Source organism: Hemisphaericaspora subhashii (assembly GCF_019202705.1).
Source record: "Hemisphaericaspora subhashii strain CBS 10753 chromosome Unknown scaffold2, whole genome shotgun sequence".
NCBI lineage: Eukaryota > Fungi > Ascomycota > Pichiomycetes > Serinales > Debaryomycetaceae > Hemisphaericaspora > Hemisphaericaspora subhashii.
In genome coordinates this window covers 409,572-430,949 of record NW_026057213.1, presented here as the reverse complement: position 1 = coordinate 430,949, position 21,378 = coordinate 409,572, and the positions used below count along the sequence as shown (strand labels likewise).

The following is a 21,378-nucleotide window of genomic DNA, read 5'->3' as shown; positions in this document are numbered from 1 at the left end:
TTTTCCATGTGTATTATAAAAATGGCTTTAAATTTCGCATCTATCATTTTTCTTTTAAGATTTTTCATTTTCGTCTTATTATTGTACTTTATTGATTCTAAGCTATTTGATAACAACGATAACCAAGAGATGACAACTACCACTACACATCCCAAGTTTAAAGATGACTTCAAAGTGCTATTAAGTCAACTATCTCTTACTGATAAGTTGCTTCCTTTATTAATCATCCTTGCGATGATTTTAGGTATTCTCTTATCAGTATATGTTCCAAACAGTAGTAAAGCATTTGAAGGAGCTCAAATTATTGGTGTTTCAGTTCCCTTGGCTATTGGTTTAATCGTAATGATGATTCCACCATTATGTAAAGTTGAATGGGAAAACTTTTTCACTTTCTTTTCAAGAACTAAATATTTACGTCCTATTATTATCTCCCTTGTATTAAATTGGATAATATGTCCATTTTTAATGTTTGGATTAGCTTGGATGACCCTTTTTGCTCATGATGAATATAGAACTGGAATTATCATGATTGGTTTAGCTAGATGTATCGCTATGGTCTTGCTTTGGAATGATATCGCCCTTGGTGATAATACTTTATGTGCTGTTATTGTATTAATTAATAGTTTATTACAAGTGGTTCTTTATGCTCCATATCAATTATTCTTCTGTTACGTTATAACTGGTGATCATTCAAATATCGATGCTGGATTATCATACCCCTTAGTTGCTAAAAGTGTTGCATTCTTTTTGGGTGTTCCATTAGGTTTTGGGGTGGTTATTAGATTTATGTCCCTTTGGATCCTTGGTAGAAAGAAATATGAATCCAAATTATTACCTTGGATTGCCCCATGGGCATTAATTGGATTGTTATATACTATTGTGGTTATATTTATTGCCAAGGGGCACGAATTCATTAAAGAAATAAGATCAGCTTTATTATGTTTCATCCCATTGATTATTTATTTCACTGTAACTTGGTTCGGGACCTTCTTTTTATTAAGATGGATCTCAAAACCAACCACTCCACAATCTGATGAGACACACGCAACACCAAGAACAAGTGAAGATGAATCAAAACAATCATTGCTTTGTGGATGTGAAGAAAAAATTGAGAAAAATCCACATAAATGGCAAAAAGGTTGTTCAGCAAACTATGCCGAAACAATAACTCAAACTTTTACTGCTGCTTCTAATAATTTTGAATTGAGTTTGGCAGTAGCTATTTCGCTTTATGGATCAGGAAGTAAACAAGCCATTGCTGCTACTTTTGGTCCACTTTTGGAAGTGCCTATTTTGTTGATTCTTGCGTTTTTAGCTAGATATTTTAGAGTGAAGTTTATTTGGAGTGATGTCGACGATAATGAAGAAGAAGAAGAAGAAAGAGAGGTAATGGTGGATACCGAATAGAGTACTTGTAATGTGAATAGAATGATAAGCTAGTGTTTATAGAAATAGAAACGTAAATAAACATTTCCTATTTATTACTATACGTTTCCCACTGTATATTTATTCTGCTCCCTATTTAAACTATTCAGATATCAGTAATGGCAAATATATGTTTCTATGAGATCTATAAAATGTTTGAATACCCTTCACCACGATCTTAACCGCAGTCTCGTCAATTTCAGTTGAACCAACCAACTCTCCAATCAAACTAATAGCTCCATCGATTTGTTCTTGTTCAATCTTGGAATTACGGAAATGTAATAAAAACAAATAATTCGCAAGGTATGAAAGTGCACGAGATTTATCCGATGAAGTAGAAATCGTTGCTTCCGGCAGCGACTCGACTAAATCTATCTCCTTACCGTTTCTATTATCTACCGAATTCGTAGCAACAGGTATGTCTACTGCATCTCCAGCTTCATCTCGAATCGTTTCATTCTCTGTGGTTTCCAGTTCGTCATTGACCACCTCTGGATTCAAAGTAGATGCTTCCAATTCCTCTAATCCAGCATTATCAGACACTCTGTTCTCGGCTAAAACTTTTTTAAATCCGTTCTCAATCAATTCTAGAGCTTAGGTTAGTAAGAACTATAACTATTTTGATACAAATTGTCAGTAGTAGTGAAATATATTATAATTCGATAATTGTTCACTAATCCTCGAATACTCGTTCGCAAGTTCATACATTGCCAGAGTTAATTTCAAACTTGGTCTAATTGGAATATCTCCACTTTCATTATCCTCCTTTACCAACTCCCCAACGGAATCTTGAAATAATGATTTGAATTTCGGAGTTGGGGTGTTTTTGACCAATTTTTCAAACATTTGATTACATATATCATCAATTTGGATATTTGTATGTTCATATTCCGGTGGTGGCTTTAGGTTGGTTAATTTCTCTTTGAGTCGACTTATGATTCCAATCAAATAGAAATATTTCTCAACTTTTAAATCTTGGAACTTTTCCAAAGTCAGTCCCAAACTAGTTGAAAAGACATCAATCTCTTTCCATAGTGTAAGATTCATTTCAGATTTGAGTTGATCAAATTTCGATATTATAGAATCGATAGTAAAGTTCCCCCATTCGACTTTCTTAATTGCATTGTTAAATATTTGAATGATATGAGATAAACAATTCCGGAAATCCACTTTTGAGATTGTTGTATCTTTAGTGATGGAAACTAACAGGGCATACTTAACACATCCATCAAACCAAGAATGTAACAATGTACCGGCGTCTTCTTGAGATGATGAAACTGAAATATTGGTTTACTGTAATTATATGAGAAGCTACAGACATAGGTATTATAGTTGTTACAAGAACGTAAATAATAGATTTGCAGGTTTCTTTGCTTCATCACTCTCAGGAGAAGATAAGCTTTCTTGTATGATTTGGAAAATACCATCAGAGTCAGATTTGTTTAATTGGGAAACATGTTGTTGATAAGATAAATCTATAATGGAAGTTATTTGAGAAAGGAACTCGGTTAATAATTCTGTCTTTGATATTAACTTAATCAAATTTGATTCATAACCAGATAAATCCATTGAATCCTCTAGTTTTTTCAAACTTATTAAAAAGTTATGAAATATTACAATAGTCGTAGATAAGTTCTCTACACCCGCTCTGGCTTTCGGTGTATTTTCTTCAAGTAAATCCTTTACGAATTTGAATATTATTGCAGGGAAGCTTCCCATCGCAGTTTCGAGTTTTGTGGTATTCTCAATGACAATCTCCTCTGAAAATTGATCAAGGTTAAACTCAACCACTTTATCATCAAACCAAGATTTATGGCCAACTAATGAAGATGCTTTCCAAGGTTTAGTAGCGTTATTCAATACTCTAAAATAATCACCGGAATATATAGTAAAATAATTTGTAATGTATGAACAGGTATTTTCAAAGAATCTCAAGATTTTATTGAAATCGACTTTATCAGCTGATCTGAGTAAGATAATCTCTTCCATTAATTTCTGAATATAATCAAGTCTAAGCTGAGTGAATTTTTCAGTTAGTTTAACAAATGAATTAAGTTATGAATTATTTTTATTCAAGATGGTATAGGTTAATAAATAATTATTAATTGGAAGTGTGTTTCTATCATATGATTCAATCTTTGAATTGACAACTTCATCAATTTCAAATTTATCTAAACAAAAATCGACATCTTCTTCATTATCATCTTCATCTAAGGTATCCTCGTCATCTAAAAGTCCATAATCATCCTGAAGAAGTAAACTAACGTTATTGGTGACTAATTCTTCAAGTTTCAATCTTTGACTCCATATAAATCTATCTCTGTTTGCAGAATGGATAACCGAATCAACGAAATTGTAACTTGCTATTTCATATTCTAAGTAATTACTTAGGTTCTTCTTCAACTTATAAAATTCATCATGAATTGAAGAATTATTTTCAAGAATATCTGGAAATGTCTGTTCAATTGTATAAAATACTTTAGCATAATACATAAAATTCGAAGTATGAAATAAAGGAGATTTAGTTCTATCGGTAGTAATTTTATGATCCAATTTAGCCAATTTCTTATTAATGATATTTCTTACAATAGTTCCTCTTGAATTAGATCTCGCTTGTTGTGCTTGTTGATTTCTTAATTGAGAATCAAATTTCCCAAAATTATCATCATAAAATGACACGAATTTCGATTGTTCATAAGATAAATTGGAAATCTTAGTATCTGAACTTCTACTAACAGCATACATATGATCAATATCTTCAGCAATTTTGATTAAATCTCGATATTTACTTCCAACTAAACTATGAAGATCTGCTTTGGTTTGTTGAATCTTTTGTTGATATTCAGAATTCAATAGTTTGATTTGTGAGATGTTTAAATGAGTGAACATATCATCCACACTAGCAATTCCTTCAGCGTCAACATTCTGAAAACTGTGAGATTCAATGTCTTTGGCAAAATCAGTCATTGTTGATTGATTGACTGGTGATTTAGTTGACGTGGTTTAGCGTGGTTGTAAAAAAAATCAACCCTGAAAAAAACCCAATTGTATAGAGATAGTTATATGCAGTCCATTTGAATCAGCATTCTCAAAGAGACAGTTGGAACTAGTCACCCACTCTATTGCCGAGTTAAATCAAGGGTGACACCTTAACTTGGTCTCTACATTACATTGAATGCGTAACGCCCAGAAGACTGTCTACATTTTGAACCCAAAAGTGAAGATGTAGTAACAATATTCCTTATTTACACTAACTCCAAGAAATTGCATAGAAAATTGATTCAACTCCAAAGCTAGAGTCATTCAATATCATACTATTACTATTTTCTGTATTATCCAACTTAAATGATAGTGAAGTCTATACTCTTAAACCCTCATTGTTGTCTTCAAATGCCCAATCACAAGCTGAAATGAAAATAAAAAAGAGAAATAATGAGTATCGCGCCAATTAAAAAAAGGATAATGGGTTAAGCGTAGATGTTTAATTTATCGACCCAAATAACCACACATTCCACACTTCCAATAACGCCCTGACTTTACTTACTTTAGACAGCAATGACAGGAGACGCTTCTAGGAAGACTAGATCACGAACAGGATGTTTCACCTGTCGTAGGAGAAAGAAGAAATGTGATGAATTACTGTATCCCATTTGTCAAAACTGCCAAGTGAAAGGATTAGAATGTGCTTGGCCACCATTAAAACATGAAATACATAAGAAGGTAGAACAAGTGAGATACATAGATTATAGCGGTCCTATATCAGCAAAATCAGAAAAGCGTGTAAATGAAGACGTGGGAGAAGAAGAAGAAGAGGAGGAACATGAAGATGCTTACAAATCATTAGATGAAGAAACGGAATCATCACTCAGCAGTATTGATTTAATTAATTTGACAAGTGCTCCAACAAACAATACCTCCGTACGACGAACATCAATTGATAATAGCAAAATATATAAGTCCTGGCAAACAACAAATGTCCCATCTAATTCATTTTTGAAACCACAAATAAAACCAACATCATCTGCACGCATGCCTGACAACCACAAGAAATCCAAAAGGGAATATTATCTACAGAGAATAGCAATGCAGCAGGACTGTGTTGATATGGATGAAATAGGTTGATGCCTTCCAGACAGCGTTGTCGTTGTTGTTCAGCTCGGTTACTCAGTTGATCTTATATCATCAGGATTTCAACAAAACCTGAACATACCTGGCAGGCTGATTAGTTATGATGATTTCAAATCTATGAGCAACTCAGCTGAGTCGTTGAATTCATTACTTGCCGATCCTTTGTTAATGTCTTCAATAGATAGCCCTGTCGTTGATGACACATTTCTAGAACAAGCCATACGACAGGTTTTGCCCAGTGAAACACCTGAAACCACTCAAGTCAAACAGAAATCTAGAGAATAACATACGAGTGAGAGATGTTAGTATCATACGTATACATGTACATATATAGTTCATTAATAGAGTCCTGGTCTGTACTCCGATATTCGGGGGACATAAATGACCGGAATCGGTTTTTCTTTACTTTTCTTTGACCGGAAGTCAAAAAGAAACGACCTGCTAGTTTTTTTTCCTGTTTAAGGGGGTTAAAGGAATCTTCTTTTTTTTTTGCAGGTTAGACATTTTTTTTTTCAACAAAGAATTAATAAACCCTCTTTAACTTGGAGTTATTCGAACAACAGACAGACAGACAATCCAGTTACTAGATCCTATTTGATGAGATAACACCTAAAGAGCTTACCAACAACAAAGTCTAAACAGATACAGTGAAATAATCCTCGAAAGAAAACTTAAAATATTAACAAAAAGACTTTTTCAAATTTTCTGGTAATCCAAACATCGCAAGTATTGAAAAACATAATCTATTTAATCTATAATCAAATACCATGACATCATTACAAAACGCAGTTAGTGATTCTTATTATCAAGATGCTACAGTAACATATTATAGCAGTGGGCCAAACCCCGCAAATTCACATCCATCAGACGGTCAACTAGCATCACAATCCCTACAACCCCAACAGGAACAACAACAACAGCAGCCATTGATAGACCACCAAACAGGGTCTCCAACATCTTCGGTCTCTTCCCATTCCACAGCCTACTACGAATCAGTACCTCCAACTTCCATACCTGACCAATCTCCGCCCATGCAACATCAACAATACTATGACCCCGAAGAGGAAGTCGACGCATCGAGTCCTCCGGCAGGTGAACCCGCTGAACAACCATTCTACGTCAATGCAAAACAATATCATCGGATATTAAAAAGGCGAATTGCCAGGGCTAAACTAGAAGAAAACTTGAAGATTGCCAGAAGGAGGAAACCATATGATGTACTTAGGTCTGTATTTGTACGGTACTCTTCTGGATCTCCTGTTCCTCCTTGGTTTTTGACAGCGGCTGAGATTGCTGAGAAGGAGAGATTGGATAAATTGAAAGAATTGGAAAATCAAGGACAGAATACTGAAGGAGCTGCCAATAATAATAACAATAATAATAATAGTACGGATCCTGAGAGTACGAGTACTAATGATACTGTTGGAGGTAGTTTGGATAATTTGGCGGCTGATCAAACTGAAGGACAAGTCAAAGGTGAATCAACTCAAGAACAAAGACCGTTGAGTAATGGAGATAGTGTCTATCATGTCATAAATGGTACGGCTGAACATCCTCAGTCTGAACAGATATCTTCCGCTCAAGCAGAATCTAATTAGATACATTCCGCTTTCCTGACGTTTCCTTTCCATTCTCCATTTAGTTCATTATTTGTGTTTTTGTATTTATTCTCCACCAAAAAGATTGTTCTTCCCATTTAGATCTTTGTACTTTTATTAAATTAAAGAGAGCATTATAAAGTTATACTTTCGTTTCAGACATTACAAGAAAGAAAAATGTTTTATATGTAATTATGTTTTTATGTGTTCTAGATGATTTTATTATTTGATATTTCAGTTTGTCTTTTACAATTAGATTTGTTTAGTCTTTTATTGACAATTAATGTTAATTATGTATTATGATTATTATACAAATAACTTTCTAAACAAAATACAGAGGGAGGTACTTCTTTATGTATCTTATAATCCCAACTTCTTTAAAATAGATTGAGATTCCCGACTTAATTGGTTTAAATATTCAACGGGGATATGTTTGATATTTGTAAAAATTGCCAATTTGATCGATTCAAAATCATTACTCTTAATACTTGACACAGGATCAAATGAAACATTACTAATGGATACAATCTTGGAGAAATGGGATCCGAATGCAGATAAATCCAAATCTAATTCATTGATTGGAGCTGCCGGACCACCCGCATGTGGAACTGCTGCTCCGGCACTTGATCCAGTGAGTGCTTTATTTATTCCTTCATAAGAATCCAAGTTTTGGGCTAATTGCTCAATAGTAGGAACAATCAACATTTGATAATTTGAACTGAAAGATTGTGAAATAAGTAATTGGGATAATCCAACATTTACAATTTTCTTATCTTGTAAATTCGATAAAGTTCCTGAAATTGGTAATATAAAAGATTTATAAATCTGTTGGAAAACTCCTTGTTGAACAGAATCAATTAAATTAATTGGGAAATCTCCATTCAAAGATTCTGAATTTATAAATGTTTCTCCACTTGAATTTAATGAAATAGTAGCCAATGTATTCAAAAATACAACTAATCGTTTTACAAATTTATCCGTTCTTGAATCTTGTAATCTTCTCAATAATAATTGACCAATTGTTCTAATATGTGGTTGTAATGCAGTAAATGGAATATTCAACAAAATAGATTGTAATAAATCAAATCCATAGGCATCATTAACCTTAGATGCAATTAATTTTTGGAAAACTCCCAATAAAGGAGTCAAACTATCTTGACTAGCTATGAAAGTTGAAGGATCATGTTCCAAAATAGCAATCAATAATCTAGTAATCCCAGGAATATTCCCTCTAAATGCCCAAACTGAAGTTGAAAGTAATGGTGGAATCAAATTTCTATAAGTATCAGGTAATCCATTTGATCTTGGATAATTTTCCAATAAGAATGCCAAGATTTGGAAAGTATATGGAACGAATTCTTGAACATCCTCACCCAAAATTTCTAATAATGCTGGGATAATTAATTCAATATATTCTTTGATATTTGATAATCCGAATTTAATTAATAATCCTAATGATTCAAATACATAATGAGAAAATTTGGGGTTGGAAGGGTTTTTAGCAGTTACTCTTAAAATCTGTAATAATTGCTCAATAATTGGTAATCTTGTGATCAAAGAATCTTCAGCTGTATATAAAATCCTCATTAAACATTTAATTAAGAATTCATTTTCTGCCAATTTTTCTGGGGATGAATTATTAATTAAAATAAGATTGAATAAATTGGTTAATAACTCAGTAAGATATGGTTCAATATCATGCTTGTTGAAAAGACCTAATACTAGAACTGACTTTAATCAGTACCGGTTATCAAAAAGTTACCACTAGGCTGAATATGTGAATACGACTGGATTGGCTTGAGGACTCAAATGATTTATTAATAATGGTATTGTGGTAATAAGTTGCTCTTTGGTTAATTGATTTCTAAATACAAAAATGTACTTGATAGCATCAACTTGTAAAATAGGATGAGTGGATGGAGATACTAAATCATTAGCAATATTATCAGTGAAAAACTTAACAACATCAACTAATACATTGGTGGAAGTGACTCCAATATTTGTAACTGACCCCTTTGTAGCTAATGAACTAAATAAATATATTGCCGTATCTTTATTTTTCCAATCTTGTTGTGACATTGATAAGAATTGGTTAACATATTTCATAACGGAATTAGTTAATAATTCACTATTCAATTCTTTTAATTCTCTTAAGAAATCAGTAGCACTTTTTCTTCTTGAATCAAAATCTGATCCTTCCAAATCTGATCTAACATAATTAATTGGTTCATCTTCAAAGGCTTCTTCATCGATTTCTCGGAAATAAATATTTGGTAATATAATTTTTTCAATGATTTCATTTATTGAATTTTCATTTTGGAATAAATCTTGATAGTTTGGAATTTTAATAATTGATGTTAAGAATTGTAATGCTTTAACAACTAATAAATCATATTTTGGTTGCTTGGTAATATAAGTATTGACTAATTCCCAAATGGAAGTTATAAAAGTTTGAATCAATGGTTCAAAAACATCGGCATATCTTGTGACATAAAGTAAAACCAATTCTATAGTAGCGGTTTTAACTTTAATTAATACTTCAATTTCATCATCTTCATCATCCTTTCTTAATAATGGATTGGTATAGACTAAATATTTATGAATAATAGTCATTAATTCATTCATATGATCTTCAAAAAACTCAGGGATATCTTGACAATTAAAATCATAATATATTTGAATTAATAATAACAAATTATCAAAATAAATATTTAATAATGCTTGATTATCATTATTTTTATCAATTAATGAATCTAATTCAACAAACAATTTCAAAAATGGATCAACAAATTTCTCTAATACCAATTTAATTTCTAAAAACAATTCATCAGATCGAAATAATGGACGCCATTTCTTAAAGATAGAATGTGAAACTAATAAAATTGCTTTATTATTAACAAAATCAGTTAATGAAAGTTTTCCAACTAAATTATCAATTAAATTTGGCCAATTATGAGGGAAATCACATTCAGCAATCAAAGTAATTGCTTCACCAATTTGAACTTGTAATTGATTAGGTAATTCAATCATAACATCAAGAATTTCCACTTTGATCTTATTAACATCTTCAATAGGTAATAAATAACTACCTTCTTCATCAACCCATTTTCTTTTAATTAAGTTCTTGAAAAATAATGCACCGGCCAATCTAACCGATTGGGATAAATTCGTGGAAGCGATTACATGAAGTAGATTTATTGAGAATCCTGGTTGTGATTCAATTGATCTTAATAACTTTTCAGCTTCTTTTGCATATTGGGGTGAAAGTGATTGTTCCAAATATTTTGGAATTGATGTTAATGTATTTTCTGCCATTCCGTATTATCCTTATCCTCTTAGTATCTGTCAGCTAATCAACCAGATGGTATGTGATCTGCTAGGGGTATTTATAGATTTGAGATCCCTCAAAACAATTGAGAGTTATGTTGTGTATACTTCTTTGTTTTGCAACGAATTTTTCAAGATGTTTTTTTCCCTCCTCTTCTTGTTTCTTCTTTCTTCTTCTCCTTGTTTAGTAGATCCCGACGACATTAATCAATTGAAACGAGACATTTTATGAATGTCGCATTTTAAAGTTTTGCAACCAACTCACAGTCATATCCATATACCCTTCCTCTCCCCCCCGAATAAATGAAAAATATAAGGACATAAGACAGTCAAGGTATTTCTCAGATGATCAGGGCTCTCTTTAGGGCCTCTTTTCCTCAGTAAATGCGATTGAAATATACCCAATAGCAAACTATTGGTGTGGTTAGATTTAAAAAATACACTTGCTACAATTGGCAGGAAACCTGAAAACCCATTGTATGTAGCGGGTTGAGCAATTGTTTATACTCAATGTTATTAATATGTTTTAGCTAACTTTATGTTCCACCGCAAGCGGTCAAATTCCATTATCAGGGAAAGAAGAAGAAAAGTGAAACACTTCTATTCATGAATTTTTTTGTTAAAATCTTGCAAAAATGAAGCTTCACAATCGTAGATAACGTTTAATTCGATTTTAACGTAATTATTTATAGAGCCATCGTGACTAGGAACCCGCTAAATGGTTCGTCCAGATTGACGAGTCTGTTTCTAACGATAATGTATATGCATAAGAGAATCAATAGCCCTTGTCGAAGAGTAATGGTTATGAATCCATTAGACTCACTGAAAATTTTAGATATTATATTAAGTCCTTCTATTAAACAACATTGCTACTTGACTAATATATGAAAAAGCAATATAAATGATAAATATATAAAACTAAAAAAAAAATAGTCCTAAAACATGAATTTGAAGAAAGGAAGTAACAAGGTCAATATTGGCTGTTTCAAATTTATGTATTATTATACAAGGCAACATACAATGTACTTTAATTTATGCTAATTTATTTATTTATGATTATTTGGAGTTGGTAAAGCTTGAGATTCCTTTTGTTGCTTTTGTTTAGCAACAGCATAAACCAATCCAGCACCAAAACCAACAAAAATTGAAGAAACTGACCAGAAATTAACAACAGCATTGAAGAAAACCAATCCAGAAAGAGCAATTGGTAATTTATTTAATGCACCAACCATAGAATAAGTGGTTGAGGAAGTGACTCTAACACACCAGGCTGAACAATAAGAAATACCAACTGAAGAAGCACCACTTAAAACCATAGCAGAAATAGTAACAAATCTATTATCAGCAGGGAAATTAAGGGATAAATTATCAGATGACCAATCTTCAAAGATAAATGAACAAATTAATAAAATTGGCACGGATAATAAGTTATTATAATACATGGTATCAAAATCCTTAAAATTAGTTAACTTAATTCTTTTTCTCATAATTAAAACAAATGCAGCTGAAGCAAAACAATTGGTAAACATCCAGAAATATCCTAAATACATGGCAACAGTATCATCCTGAGATTTGACAGCAGCATTATCACCATAGTAAGCAATGACTGAAGATAAAACCATTAATAAGAATGAACTCAAAGCCATAGTAGTAACTTTACCACCAAACCAAATAACTTCACCATAAGCAATTAAAATAATTGTTAAATTCTTGAAAATGGTATAAACTGGAATACTTAAATATTGTAAAGCTTTTGATGAAGTATAAATCATGGCAACTAATAAAAATGCAATTGGTGACCATTTTTTAGCTTCATCTTTATTAAACTGTCTATAAGTAATAATACCACATGTTTTTAATGAACCAATGACAAAAAGACAAACCATAGATTGAACTGCCAATAAGAAGAAGTTCAAATTGAAACTAAAACCTGAAAGAACATATTTGTTTGTAACTGTCATCAAAATTGATGAAAAACAATATGCAAAAATTGATATTGGACCACTATTAGTGATTGAATGAAAGAAACTATGTCCAATCACTGGAAGGGGAGATCCTGACTTTTCCATTGTGTCTGTTGTTGTTGATTTTCGATATTTCTTGTTAATTAGATATAAGACTTGGCCAACTAAATAAACCAGAAGTATTCCCATAAAAAAGAAGGGTTTTCCAAATGAGAAAGAAAAAAAATTTAAGTTATGAATAAAATCTTTTACTTTTAAATGAAAAAAAAAGAACACATTTCCCAGAACAGACACGTAAAAAAAAAAAAAAAACAACAAGGATGCAGACACAATTTTTATTTATTTTTGTAATTTATTACGACGGAAAATTTCAATACAATAGAAAAAATACAACTAAGAAATGCAACTGAAATTTTACACTTTTGAAAAAAAACTTTAATTATGTCTCAAACTCATCTCTTTTCACTCTATTACTAGCCACTTCAAAGATATAATTTTTGAGTCAGCCCCTATGACACAAGGTAGGATCTAAAGCTTAAATTAGTAGCGTGGCATATTAGAAGTTGTATCAAGTATGAGACAGATATGACATTCCTAACGTGTAAAACATTCTTTTCAACAATGAAACANTAAAGTAGTAGCGTGGCATATTAGATCAAGGATGAGACAGATATGACATTCCTAACGTGTAAAACATTCTTTTCAACAATGAAACAGATTTGCAACAATACAGATTATTTTTAGATTTTACGTATTTACAGTTTATTTCCAACGGGGTTGTTCTATCAAAAGTCGTGTCCTCGGAGAAAAAAGCATAGCTTATAGTACGAAGATAACAGCCTGTTGTTCTTGTTCAGCCCCTGAGCTGCAACTTGTTAGGCGGTATACCTACTGTATAAACTATGACAGTTGCAAAATTGGTACTAATTGTTTGCCTTAGTAAAAGGTTATTTACTGTACCATTCACAGCCAAGGCTAATCACAAAAATTATTCTTCTATGGCTTCTTTAAATTATATAATAGCAATCATATCCATACCTATGTCTTATTTCTTTTGTTTTATGATCATATTCTTATATTTGTGTTCTTTCAATAAATGCGTTAATAAATATTTAATTGTTACACTAATACTTGTATTTCAACCAAACAATAGAGACAATTGAGAATTATGCACATAATAAAAAAAAGTCAATCAACCATGTTTTAATGAGACGCGTTTTTTTTCTTTCTATCTAACAATCACAAAGATAAGATCTAAGATACAGAAAGCCACTATGATGCTACTGGAGTTACAGATGAATATGCTTTAATAACTCACCGGTTCTCTCTTGAAACAAACAGGAGGTTTCCATTTGGTATGGTATCTGACTTCCACTAGGGTAATCATGCATGTCAGGTAATTGAAGTAAATAAAGTATTAGTCGAAGAAAGGAAACATAGCTTACAAATCCGATAACCATCACAACACTGTGAATTTAAAGTTGTATTATTATTATTATTCTTCCAGAACAATAAATGAAAACGTTCTCTCATATCGAAAAATCTCATTCAAATCCAATTTTTTATTTTTGGGTGCAAAAGCCTCTATCCATGTTTCCACAAAGATCTTCCGTCTCCGGAACAACTGCCCGGAACAGACCGTGTAGATGTATTCACATTTATCATTCTCATAGAGAATCCCCAATTCAACAACAAACTAACTAATAATCATAAAATAACGTTAAAATTAAAACACAAAGAAACAAAATAATAAAATATCTATAATAATAATATAACTATACAAGTACATGTAATAAATGCATAAAAATAAAAATGTATGCTAAAAGTCTTTTTGGGATGGATGGAACACATAGAGGCATTGACTGAACCACTCAATCATTGTAATCACCTCTGTTATACATACTAATATCAACTTCTGCCTTGACATCAATAAGATCATCTTGATCAATACATGCATCAATACTCAATCCTCTACTTCTTTGATCTTTTATTCTTTGATTTTGAGCTCTAATCTTTTCCAATTCTTGTAAATAATTATCTTCAACCCCAGTAATATATTGTCCAGTGAAAACACCAACTTCAAAATCATTTATGGTTGCTGATTTACAACAATCAACTAAATCGGCTAAGTCTTGATATATGACTTTATCAGCACCAATTACACTGGCAATTTCATCTTCATCACGATTGAAACCAACTAAGGCTTTGGTATCGGCTAAATCAATACCATATATATGATTGAATCTAATAGGTGGGGCACAAGATGCGAAATATACTTTCTTGGCACCGGCTTCTCTAGCCATGGCAACGATTTCTTTTGAAGTAGTACCTCTAACAATAGAATCATCCACCAATAAAACATTCTTATTTTGGAATTCTGATTCCATAGCATTTAATTTTCTACGAACTGATGATCTTCTTTCTTGTTGATCAGGCATGATGAAAGTTCTACCGATATATCTATTCTTAATGAATCCTTCACGATATGGAACATTCAAACTAACTGCACATTGGAATGCTGAAGTTCTGGCAGTGTCAGGAACAGGAATAATAACATCAATAGTTTCTTCTTTGGACAAAGTTTGTTGGATCTTTGCAGCCAATTTAATACCCATTTCAATTCTTGATCTATATACAGAAACACCATCAAGGACAGAATCAGGTCTGGCGAAATAAACATATTCGAAAATATCAGGTGAAAAAGTCTTTGGTTCAACTACTTGTTTGAATTCAGGTTCAAGACCATCTTTTCTAATAATAACAGCTTCACCAGGATGAATATCCCTAAATTTATGAAATCCATGAGCTTTTAATACAACCGATTCAGAAGCTAACATATAATCCTTCTTACCATCTGAATTCACTCTTTCACCAAATAAAAGTGGTCTAATACCATTTGGATCACGGAATCCGATAATACCATACCCTGCTAACATGGCAACACAAGCATATGCCCCTCTAATCATATTCATAGTTCCAGTTAAAGCCGAAAACACATCAGCATTATTAACTCTTGATTTATTAAATTTATCCAATTCAGCAGCAAAGATATTAATCAATAATTCAGAATCAGAATCAGTATTAATATGACGATGAACAACTTCATCCAAATGTTGTTTTAATTCAATAGAATTGACTAAATTACCATTATGACTCAAAGTGATCCCATATGGTGAATTGACATAAAATGGTTGTGCTTCACTTCCAGCACTTGAACCAGCAGTAGGGTAACGTAAATGACAAATCCCCATATTTCCAACAAGATTATTCATTCTGGATTGGGTGAAAACATCACGAGCCATACCGTTTCCTTTACATTGATAGAATCGTCCTCCTGATCCACAAGTAACTATACCGGCTGCATCTTGACCTCTATGTTGTAAAAACATAGCACCTTCGAATAATTCGGCAGCTACGTTTTTACGTTGGTCAGCAACGACTACACCTAAGATACCACACATGTTGTTTTGGGATTAATAATACAAAGAAAAGCTTTTGAAAAAGGGTGAAGAATATGAATCTTAAGAAGAAGAGAAGAAGATATAAATTTGTAAAGCGATGCCAAAAAAAAAAAAAATCTTGCAATGAAAATTTTTTGTGACCTTAGAAAATTTTATTTTATGAAATTTCTTTTCTTTTTGGATTTACTAAGACCTTTAACGACATATTTACGATGAGGAGCGACATTTATTATTCTCAGTCTTACCGTCCAATACTGTTTATTCATGTTTATAGTTTACTGGAGAAGAGTGTCAATCATTTGATGGTTGACTCAACCGAAGTCAAATTAGATAACGATTCAAACAAGCCAATTTAAGATTTTGTGAATTAATCAACTGCAGAGTCAAATCTTTGATGCCGCGGTCTAATTACATGGTACATGCCAGTTTTGTGAGATATTCCATTCTACAATCTTTTAGAGTAAATCTTTAATACATCAAATAGGGTTCATCTTCTTTAAACTATACAAATCTCTCTATTTAATGTACAACTACATAGCATTCATAAATAAGATTCAAATAAAAAAAGTATGCCCTGTGGATGGGGGACACACCAAAAAAAAATCTAAATCATTTATGAAAAATTCACTTCACACCCGTTTTTGCAACCATTCATCAAAAACACAACTCACTTCATCTCATCTCATCCTACCTCTCCTCTTCTTCTAAAAAAAAACAATTCATCAACATCATGACATTGTCGTATTCAAAACCAGTCTCTATCAACAATAATACCCAATACTTAAAATAATAACAATAATAAAAAAAATTATAGCGTGAAAAACTCCAAGTAATAATAACAAAACACATATAACAGTATAAACATAAAAAAACAGTAATACCAAACCATATCTCTCACATCACATTCACACACTTGCTATATAATATACACACATAAAAATGAAACTTCTAATTCAATCGAAACAAGTTATCAAAAACATAATATAAAAATAATAAACTCAAAAATGGTGGTGACACTAATTCTCAGTCACACACGCATTGGCAAAAACATGGCAAAAAACATAATAATAAACAAAGCAAAAGGAAAATAGCATGTGTCGATGTTTGTGATATGGTATTGTTCTAGTAGTTCATAACTCTATTGATATTGTTGTGCTGGTTGTTGTTGGGGAGGCTGTTGTTGTGGTTGATACTGGTTATATTGTTGGGGTTGATATCCTGCAAATTGTTGTGGGACATGTTGTTGGTATGGATATCCGTTATATTGTGGAGATGGGACAGCTTGTGGCGCATATTGTCCTGGTATCTGTTGTACAGGAGCTTGTGGTTGTTGCGGTTGCTGTTGTTGGGGAGTACCTGCATGTGAAGGGGTCGCTTGCGCAGATCCAGGAGACAGCTGTTGTTGCTGTGGAGTATGATGTTGCAGGTGTTGTTGCTGTTGATGTTGTTCAGGTTGTCCCTTATATTCATAACCTTTACCATGTACGGTAGAATTACCTTTTGGTAATTCATCAATTCTAAATGGTCTTGGAACCGCATCTTCATTTTCAGCAACATATAATTTCTTATCAATAACAGCAGGAATTGGTTTAATTTCAGTACCTAATTCTTGTTCAATTTTATATAATGAATATCGATCATTCCAACTCATTAAATTAATGGCTAAACCTAAATGACCAAATCTACCAGAACGACCAATTCTATGTAAATAAGTTTCAGCAGTTTTGGGGAAATCAAAATTAATAACAACATTAACTGCTTGAATATCAATACCTCTGGTTAATAAATCGGAACAAACTAAATTACGAACTTTTCCTTGTCTAAATTCATGGAAAACTTTATTTCTAGCTTGTTGAGGCATTTTTGCATGAGAATAATAACATGAATATCCTAATTCTGTAATTTTTTTAGCTAATAATTCAACTCTATTTGTTGAATTACAAAATATAATTGATTGATTGATTTGTAATTTACTAAATAAAGTGTTTAAACAATGTAATTTTTGTTTTTCTTCAACAAAAGCATAAAATTGTGAAATACCTCTTAAAGTTAATTCATCCATTAAATTAATTTCATAAGGTTTATTTAAATGCTGATCCATAAATGATTTAACTGCCAATGGGAAAGTTGCTGAAAATAATAATGCTTGTCTATTTTCCGGGAAAAATTCTAAAATTTGTTCAATTATACCTTTAAATTCTCTTGATAACATTTTATCAGCTTCATCCATTACAAACACTGGACATTCAGATAAATCAACCACTTTTCTAGATGCCAAATCTAAAACTCTACCAGGAGTACCAACTAATATATGAACAGGATCATTTAATCTAACGATATCATCTCTTAAGGAAGTACCACCCGTGGTAACCATACATTGAATACCTAAATGTTTACCCAATGTTCTAACAACTTGTGAAGTTTGTAATGCCAACTCTCTAGTTGGAACTAAAATTAATGCTTGAATTTTATTTAATTTTGGTTTAATTTGTTGTAAACAAGGAATGACAAATGATGCAGTTTTACCAGTACCATTCTTAGCTCTTGCTAATATATCTCTACCTGCTAATGCCATGGGGATTGATTCTTCTTGAATGGGTGAAGGTTTTTCAAATCCTGCTTCAAAGATCCCCATTAATAATTCTCGTTTTAAATTGAATTCTTCAAATGTTTTTCCTTTTGTATTTAAAACATCTTCTGTTTGTGGTCTAGTATCTCTAGCTGGAAGATTTAAATTCTGTTTCCAATTTTGATCAGACATATTGATTATGATTTGTTTATGATATATATAGTTCTTAAAGTAAATTTATTTATTTATAAGGGATTTTTAATAATACAAAATTTGATGTTATATAGGAACAGATTGTGATTTGAATGAAATTTCTATATTTGACTTTCTCTTCGTTAACTTTGATTATGATACTTGAAATGCCGTCGTAATAATTGAATTGATATGAACGGATGTTGAAATGTTAAGTATTCTCTTTTACTTCTAATAAATGATAACAATAAGACACGAGTGTGATTATTTGCAAGTCTGTTTGTGTGTGTTGGTTGGAAGTTTTAAGATACTTTGTTGTATTGTAATAAAAGTTCAAGGGGGGTTGTTGTGTATAGGGGATGTAGTTTGTAATAATGGTTCTTAAGTTCTTTGATAGTTTTTAAGGGGATAGAAATTGGAGTGCGAAAGGAAAGAAAAATTTTTTGTTCGTTCAATTGGATCAAAAATTAATTTAATTTTGATAAAAAAAAATTACAATTTAATGCAAAGTACACGACCTTTGTTTGTTTATATTACCCGGAAGTAAAACCTTATTTTGCAGCCAAATTACTTTACTTTCAAAAGGGTTTCATAAATCACAGGCGATTCCTGTTGCAATGGGGTTTACTTTATTGAGATTTAAGAAACGAGACTCAGCCGAAAGAAATGATTAACATCGAATTGGGATTATATTACATTTATAAAGTTTTACTTAGAATATCGTTTAGTTTGTATATATATTTGTATAAATTCTATACCAAATATATTCTACTAACGTTTAACAAAAGAAGTTGTAAATTCTATAAAAGATTGACCTTTCTTGCAAAAGTCGCTTCTCCTCAGCAATTTCAAATCTAAGTTGTTGAATATCAACATCTCTTCTCCCAGTATCCAAATCAATATCTTCCAAACTTACCATAAATGATCTCCAACCACACACAGTTTTATGAATGGCAAAAATAATAAGCAACAATGGTAAAGAAAGACAATATTGAAAGAATGTAACAATTTGGGGTGTATCTGATCCAATTGGATAAATTGCCGTCCAAATCTCACCTCCTATTACAAATGCCAAAATTAACATACCACTATAGGAGCCAACAATACCGAATGGAGAAACAAAGGCAACTTCATCTAAAGTTCTACCTTGTGCGTTAAGAGCCAGCCTCCATCTAATATGGGTGAAACAGATGAATCCCCAAGTAAAGAAAGCAGATAATGAACATACAGAATAAAACCAAGTAAAGACTTCCCCTTGATTTTCATTAACAACCAAAAATCCTAATAATCCAACTGCATTTGAAATCATGATAGCAACGAGTGGTCTCCCACGTTTGTCAACATAGGCTACAATTTTAGGCAATAACCCTTGTGCTGCTAAAGAACACAATGTTCTCAGAGACCCATAGACCGAAGAATTACCAACTGACACAACAGCTGCAAGAATGGTTCCGTTCATAATACTGGGCGCAACTTTAATACCTGCTTCATAAAGAGCAATAACAAATGGTGATGCTGTTGGTCCATCACCACTAAGTAAATCAGGATTTGTGTATGGAACTAAACTACCAATGACAATTGCAGTTAAAATATAGAAAAGAAAGATTCTCCAGAAAACTTGCTTAGTAGCTTTAGGTAATGCCTTTCTTGGATTGACTGATTCAGCAGCAGCTAAAGCTACCAATTCAATACCACCAAAACTAAAAGCAGATGTAATAAAAACAGTACAAAGACCTTTTAAACCATTGTTGAAAGCACCTGGATTATGCCAATACTTTCCACCTATATAACCGCCATCTCCAGCACCAGCAATCACACAAATACCACAAATGATAAATCCAAAAACAGCAATAATCTTAACAATAGATAATACAAATTCAACTTCGCCATAACCCTTGACACCAAATAAATTGACACTAGCGATGAACACATAAAAGATCGCAACCCAAAGAGCAGGATTTATCAGTTTATTCCAATAGCCAATAGTCATCGATGCAGCAATTAATTCCGAAGGATATGACACAATCCAAGAACAAGCATACATTATACCCAAAGTAAAACCCCAACTAGGATCAACAAACCTAGAAAAGAATGCATTAAAAGATCCGGAAACTGGGAACTGGACAGATAATTCACCCAAAGCATACATGACACATAATAAACAATACCCAATTATCAAATACCCAAGAAGCAAAAATCCAGGTCCTCCAGCATATAAGGCCCACCCAGAACCAACAAATAGACCAGTACCTATAGACCCACCAATAGCAATCATTTGTAAATGTCTTGCTTTTAATTTCTGTGCTAATGGATGCTTGGAGGTCGCAATGACTGTTCTTTGCGTAAGATTTAATTCACTTGGATCATAGCCTTCTTCTTCTAAGTCCATTGGTTTGAACGAATCAATGAAGCGGGCGAAGGCGCCTTGAGGAGTTGGTGCTGGAGTTGGGGAATTATAACTTTCCTGAGATGTGGAATGGTAGGTTTCAGTTTCGCCATAGCTTGGGCCCTTGGCATACTGAGGGCGTTGTTGTTTTTCGTAGTCCATGGTTGTCTTCGACCCTTTGGATACCTTTAGAAAAAACTAATTCTAATTGATTCAGATGGACAACGAAAAGTAATTTATATATAAAAGATTGATTCTAAAGACAGGCGGGTAAACTTTCATCTCTCTTTATTTAAACTTTCTGGTGAAAATTTTGCATCCATTGTTT

General features: G+C 32.3%; 10 protein-coding genes across 10 annotated transcripts; 3 read left to right on the top strand and 7 right to left on the bottom strand. All coding sequences in view use genetic code 12, as the record gives it.

Annotated features, from left to right (window-relative positions):
* Window positions 1-234: 234 nt before the first annotated feature.
* ARR3 (Arr3p) lies at window positions 235-1,407 on the top strand (the record flags this gene model as incomplete). The annotated part of the gene is made up of 1 exon (XM_049404787.1): window positions 235-1,407. One exon carries the CDS (start codon window positions 235-237, stop codon window positions 1,405-1,407), a length of 1,173 nt encoding a protein of 390 aa, XP_049265707.1.
* A 120-nt stretch (window positions 1,408-1,527) lies between these two features.
* Window positions 1,528-3,414, bottom strand: J8A68_001162 (uncharacterized protein; the record flags this gene model as incomplete). The annotated part of the gene is made up of 3 exons (XM_049404786.1): window positions 1,528-2,012; window positions 2,100-2,687; window positions 2,850-3,414. The coding sequence occupies 3 exons, from the start codon at window positions 3,412-3,414 to the stop codon at window positions 1,528-1,530; spliced, it is 1,638 nt and encodes a 545-aa protein (XP_049265706.1).
* A 66-nt stretch (window positions 3,415-3,480) lies between these two features.
* Window positions 3,481-4,392, bottom strand: J8A68_001161 (COG1/VPS51 family protein; the record flags this gene model as incomplete). Its single annotated transcript, XM_049404785.1, has 1 exon — window positions 3,481-4,392. The coding sequence occupies one exon, from the start codon at window positions 4,390-4,392 to the stop codon at window positions 3,481-3,483; it is 912 nt and encodes a 303-aa protein (XP_049265705.1).
* Window positions 4,393-4,980: 588 nt separating this feature from the next.
* Window positions 4,981-5,838, top strand: ZCF4 (Zcf4p; the record flags this gene model as incomplete). Its single annotated transcript, XM_049404784.1, has 2 exons — window positions 4,981-5,521; window positions 5,594-5,838. The coding sequence occupies 2 exons, from the start codon at window positions 4,981-4,983 to the stop codon at window positions 5,836-5,838; spliced, it is 786 nt and encodes a 261-aa protein (XP_049265704.1).
* Window positions 5,839-6,320: 482 nt separating this feature from the next.
* On the top strand, window positions 6,321-7,151 carry HAP2 (Hap2p; the record flags this gene model as incomplete). Its single annotated transcript, XM_049404783.1, has 1 exon — window positions 6,321-7,151. The coding sequence occupies one exon, from the start codon at window positions 6,321-6,323 to the stop codon at window positions 7,149-7,151; it is 831 nt and encodes a 276-aa protein (XP_049265703.1).
* Window positions 7,152-7,511: 360 nt separating this feature from the next.
* J8A68_001158 (importin-alpha export receptor) lies at window positions 7,512-10,466 on the bottom strand (the record flags this gene model as incomplete). The annotated part of the gene is made up of 2 exons (XM_049404782.1): window positions 7,512-8,882; window positions 8,937-10,466. 2 exons carry the CDS (start codon window positions 10,464-10,466, stop codon window positions 7,512-7,514), a joined length of 2,901 nt encoding a protein of 966 aa, XP_049265702.1.
* Window positions 10,467-11,524: 1,058 nt separating this feature from the next.
* On the bottom strand, window positions 11,525-12,547 carry VRG4 (GDP-mannose transporter; the record flags this gene model as incomplete). Its single annotated transcript, XM_049404781.1, has 1 exon — window positions 11,525-12,547. The coding sequence occupies one exon, from the start codon at window positions 12,545-12,547 to the stop codon at window positions 11,525-11,527; it is 1,023 nt and encodes a 340-aa protein (XP_049265701.1).
* A 1,766-nt stretch (window positions 12,548-14,313) lies between these two features.
* On the bottom strand, window positions 14,314-15,903 carry ADE4 (amidophosphoribosyltransferase; the record flags this gene model as incomplete). Its single annotated transcript, XM_049404779.1, has 1 exon — window positions 14,314-15,903. One exon carries the CDS (start codon window positions 15,901-15,903, stop codon window positions 14,314-14,316), a length of 1,590 nt encoding a protein of 529 aa, XP_049265700.1.
* A 1,138-nt stretch (window positions 15,904-17,041) lies between these two features.
* DHH1 (DExD/H-box ATP-dependent RNA helicase) lies at window positions 17,042-18,664 on the bottom strand (the record flags this gene model as incomplete). The annotated part of the gene is made up of 1 exon (XM_049404778.1): window positions 17,042-18,664. One exon carries the CDS (start codon window positions 18,662-18,664, stop codon window positions 17,042-17,044), a length of 1,623 nt encoding a protein of 540 aa, XP_049265699.1.
* Window positions 18,665-19,442: 778 nt separating this feature from the next.
* Window positions 19,443-21,212, bottom strand: J8A68_001154 (uncharacterized protein; the record flags this gene model as incomplete). Its single annotated transcript, XM_049404777.1, has 1 exon — window positions 19,443-21,212. One exon carries the CDS (start codon window positions 21,210-21,212, stop codon window positions 19,443-19,445), a length of 1,770 nt encoding a protein of 589 aa, XP_049265698.1.
* Between the last annotated feature and the right edge of the window lie 166 nt (window positions 21,213-21,378).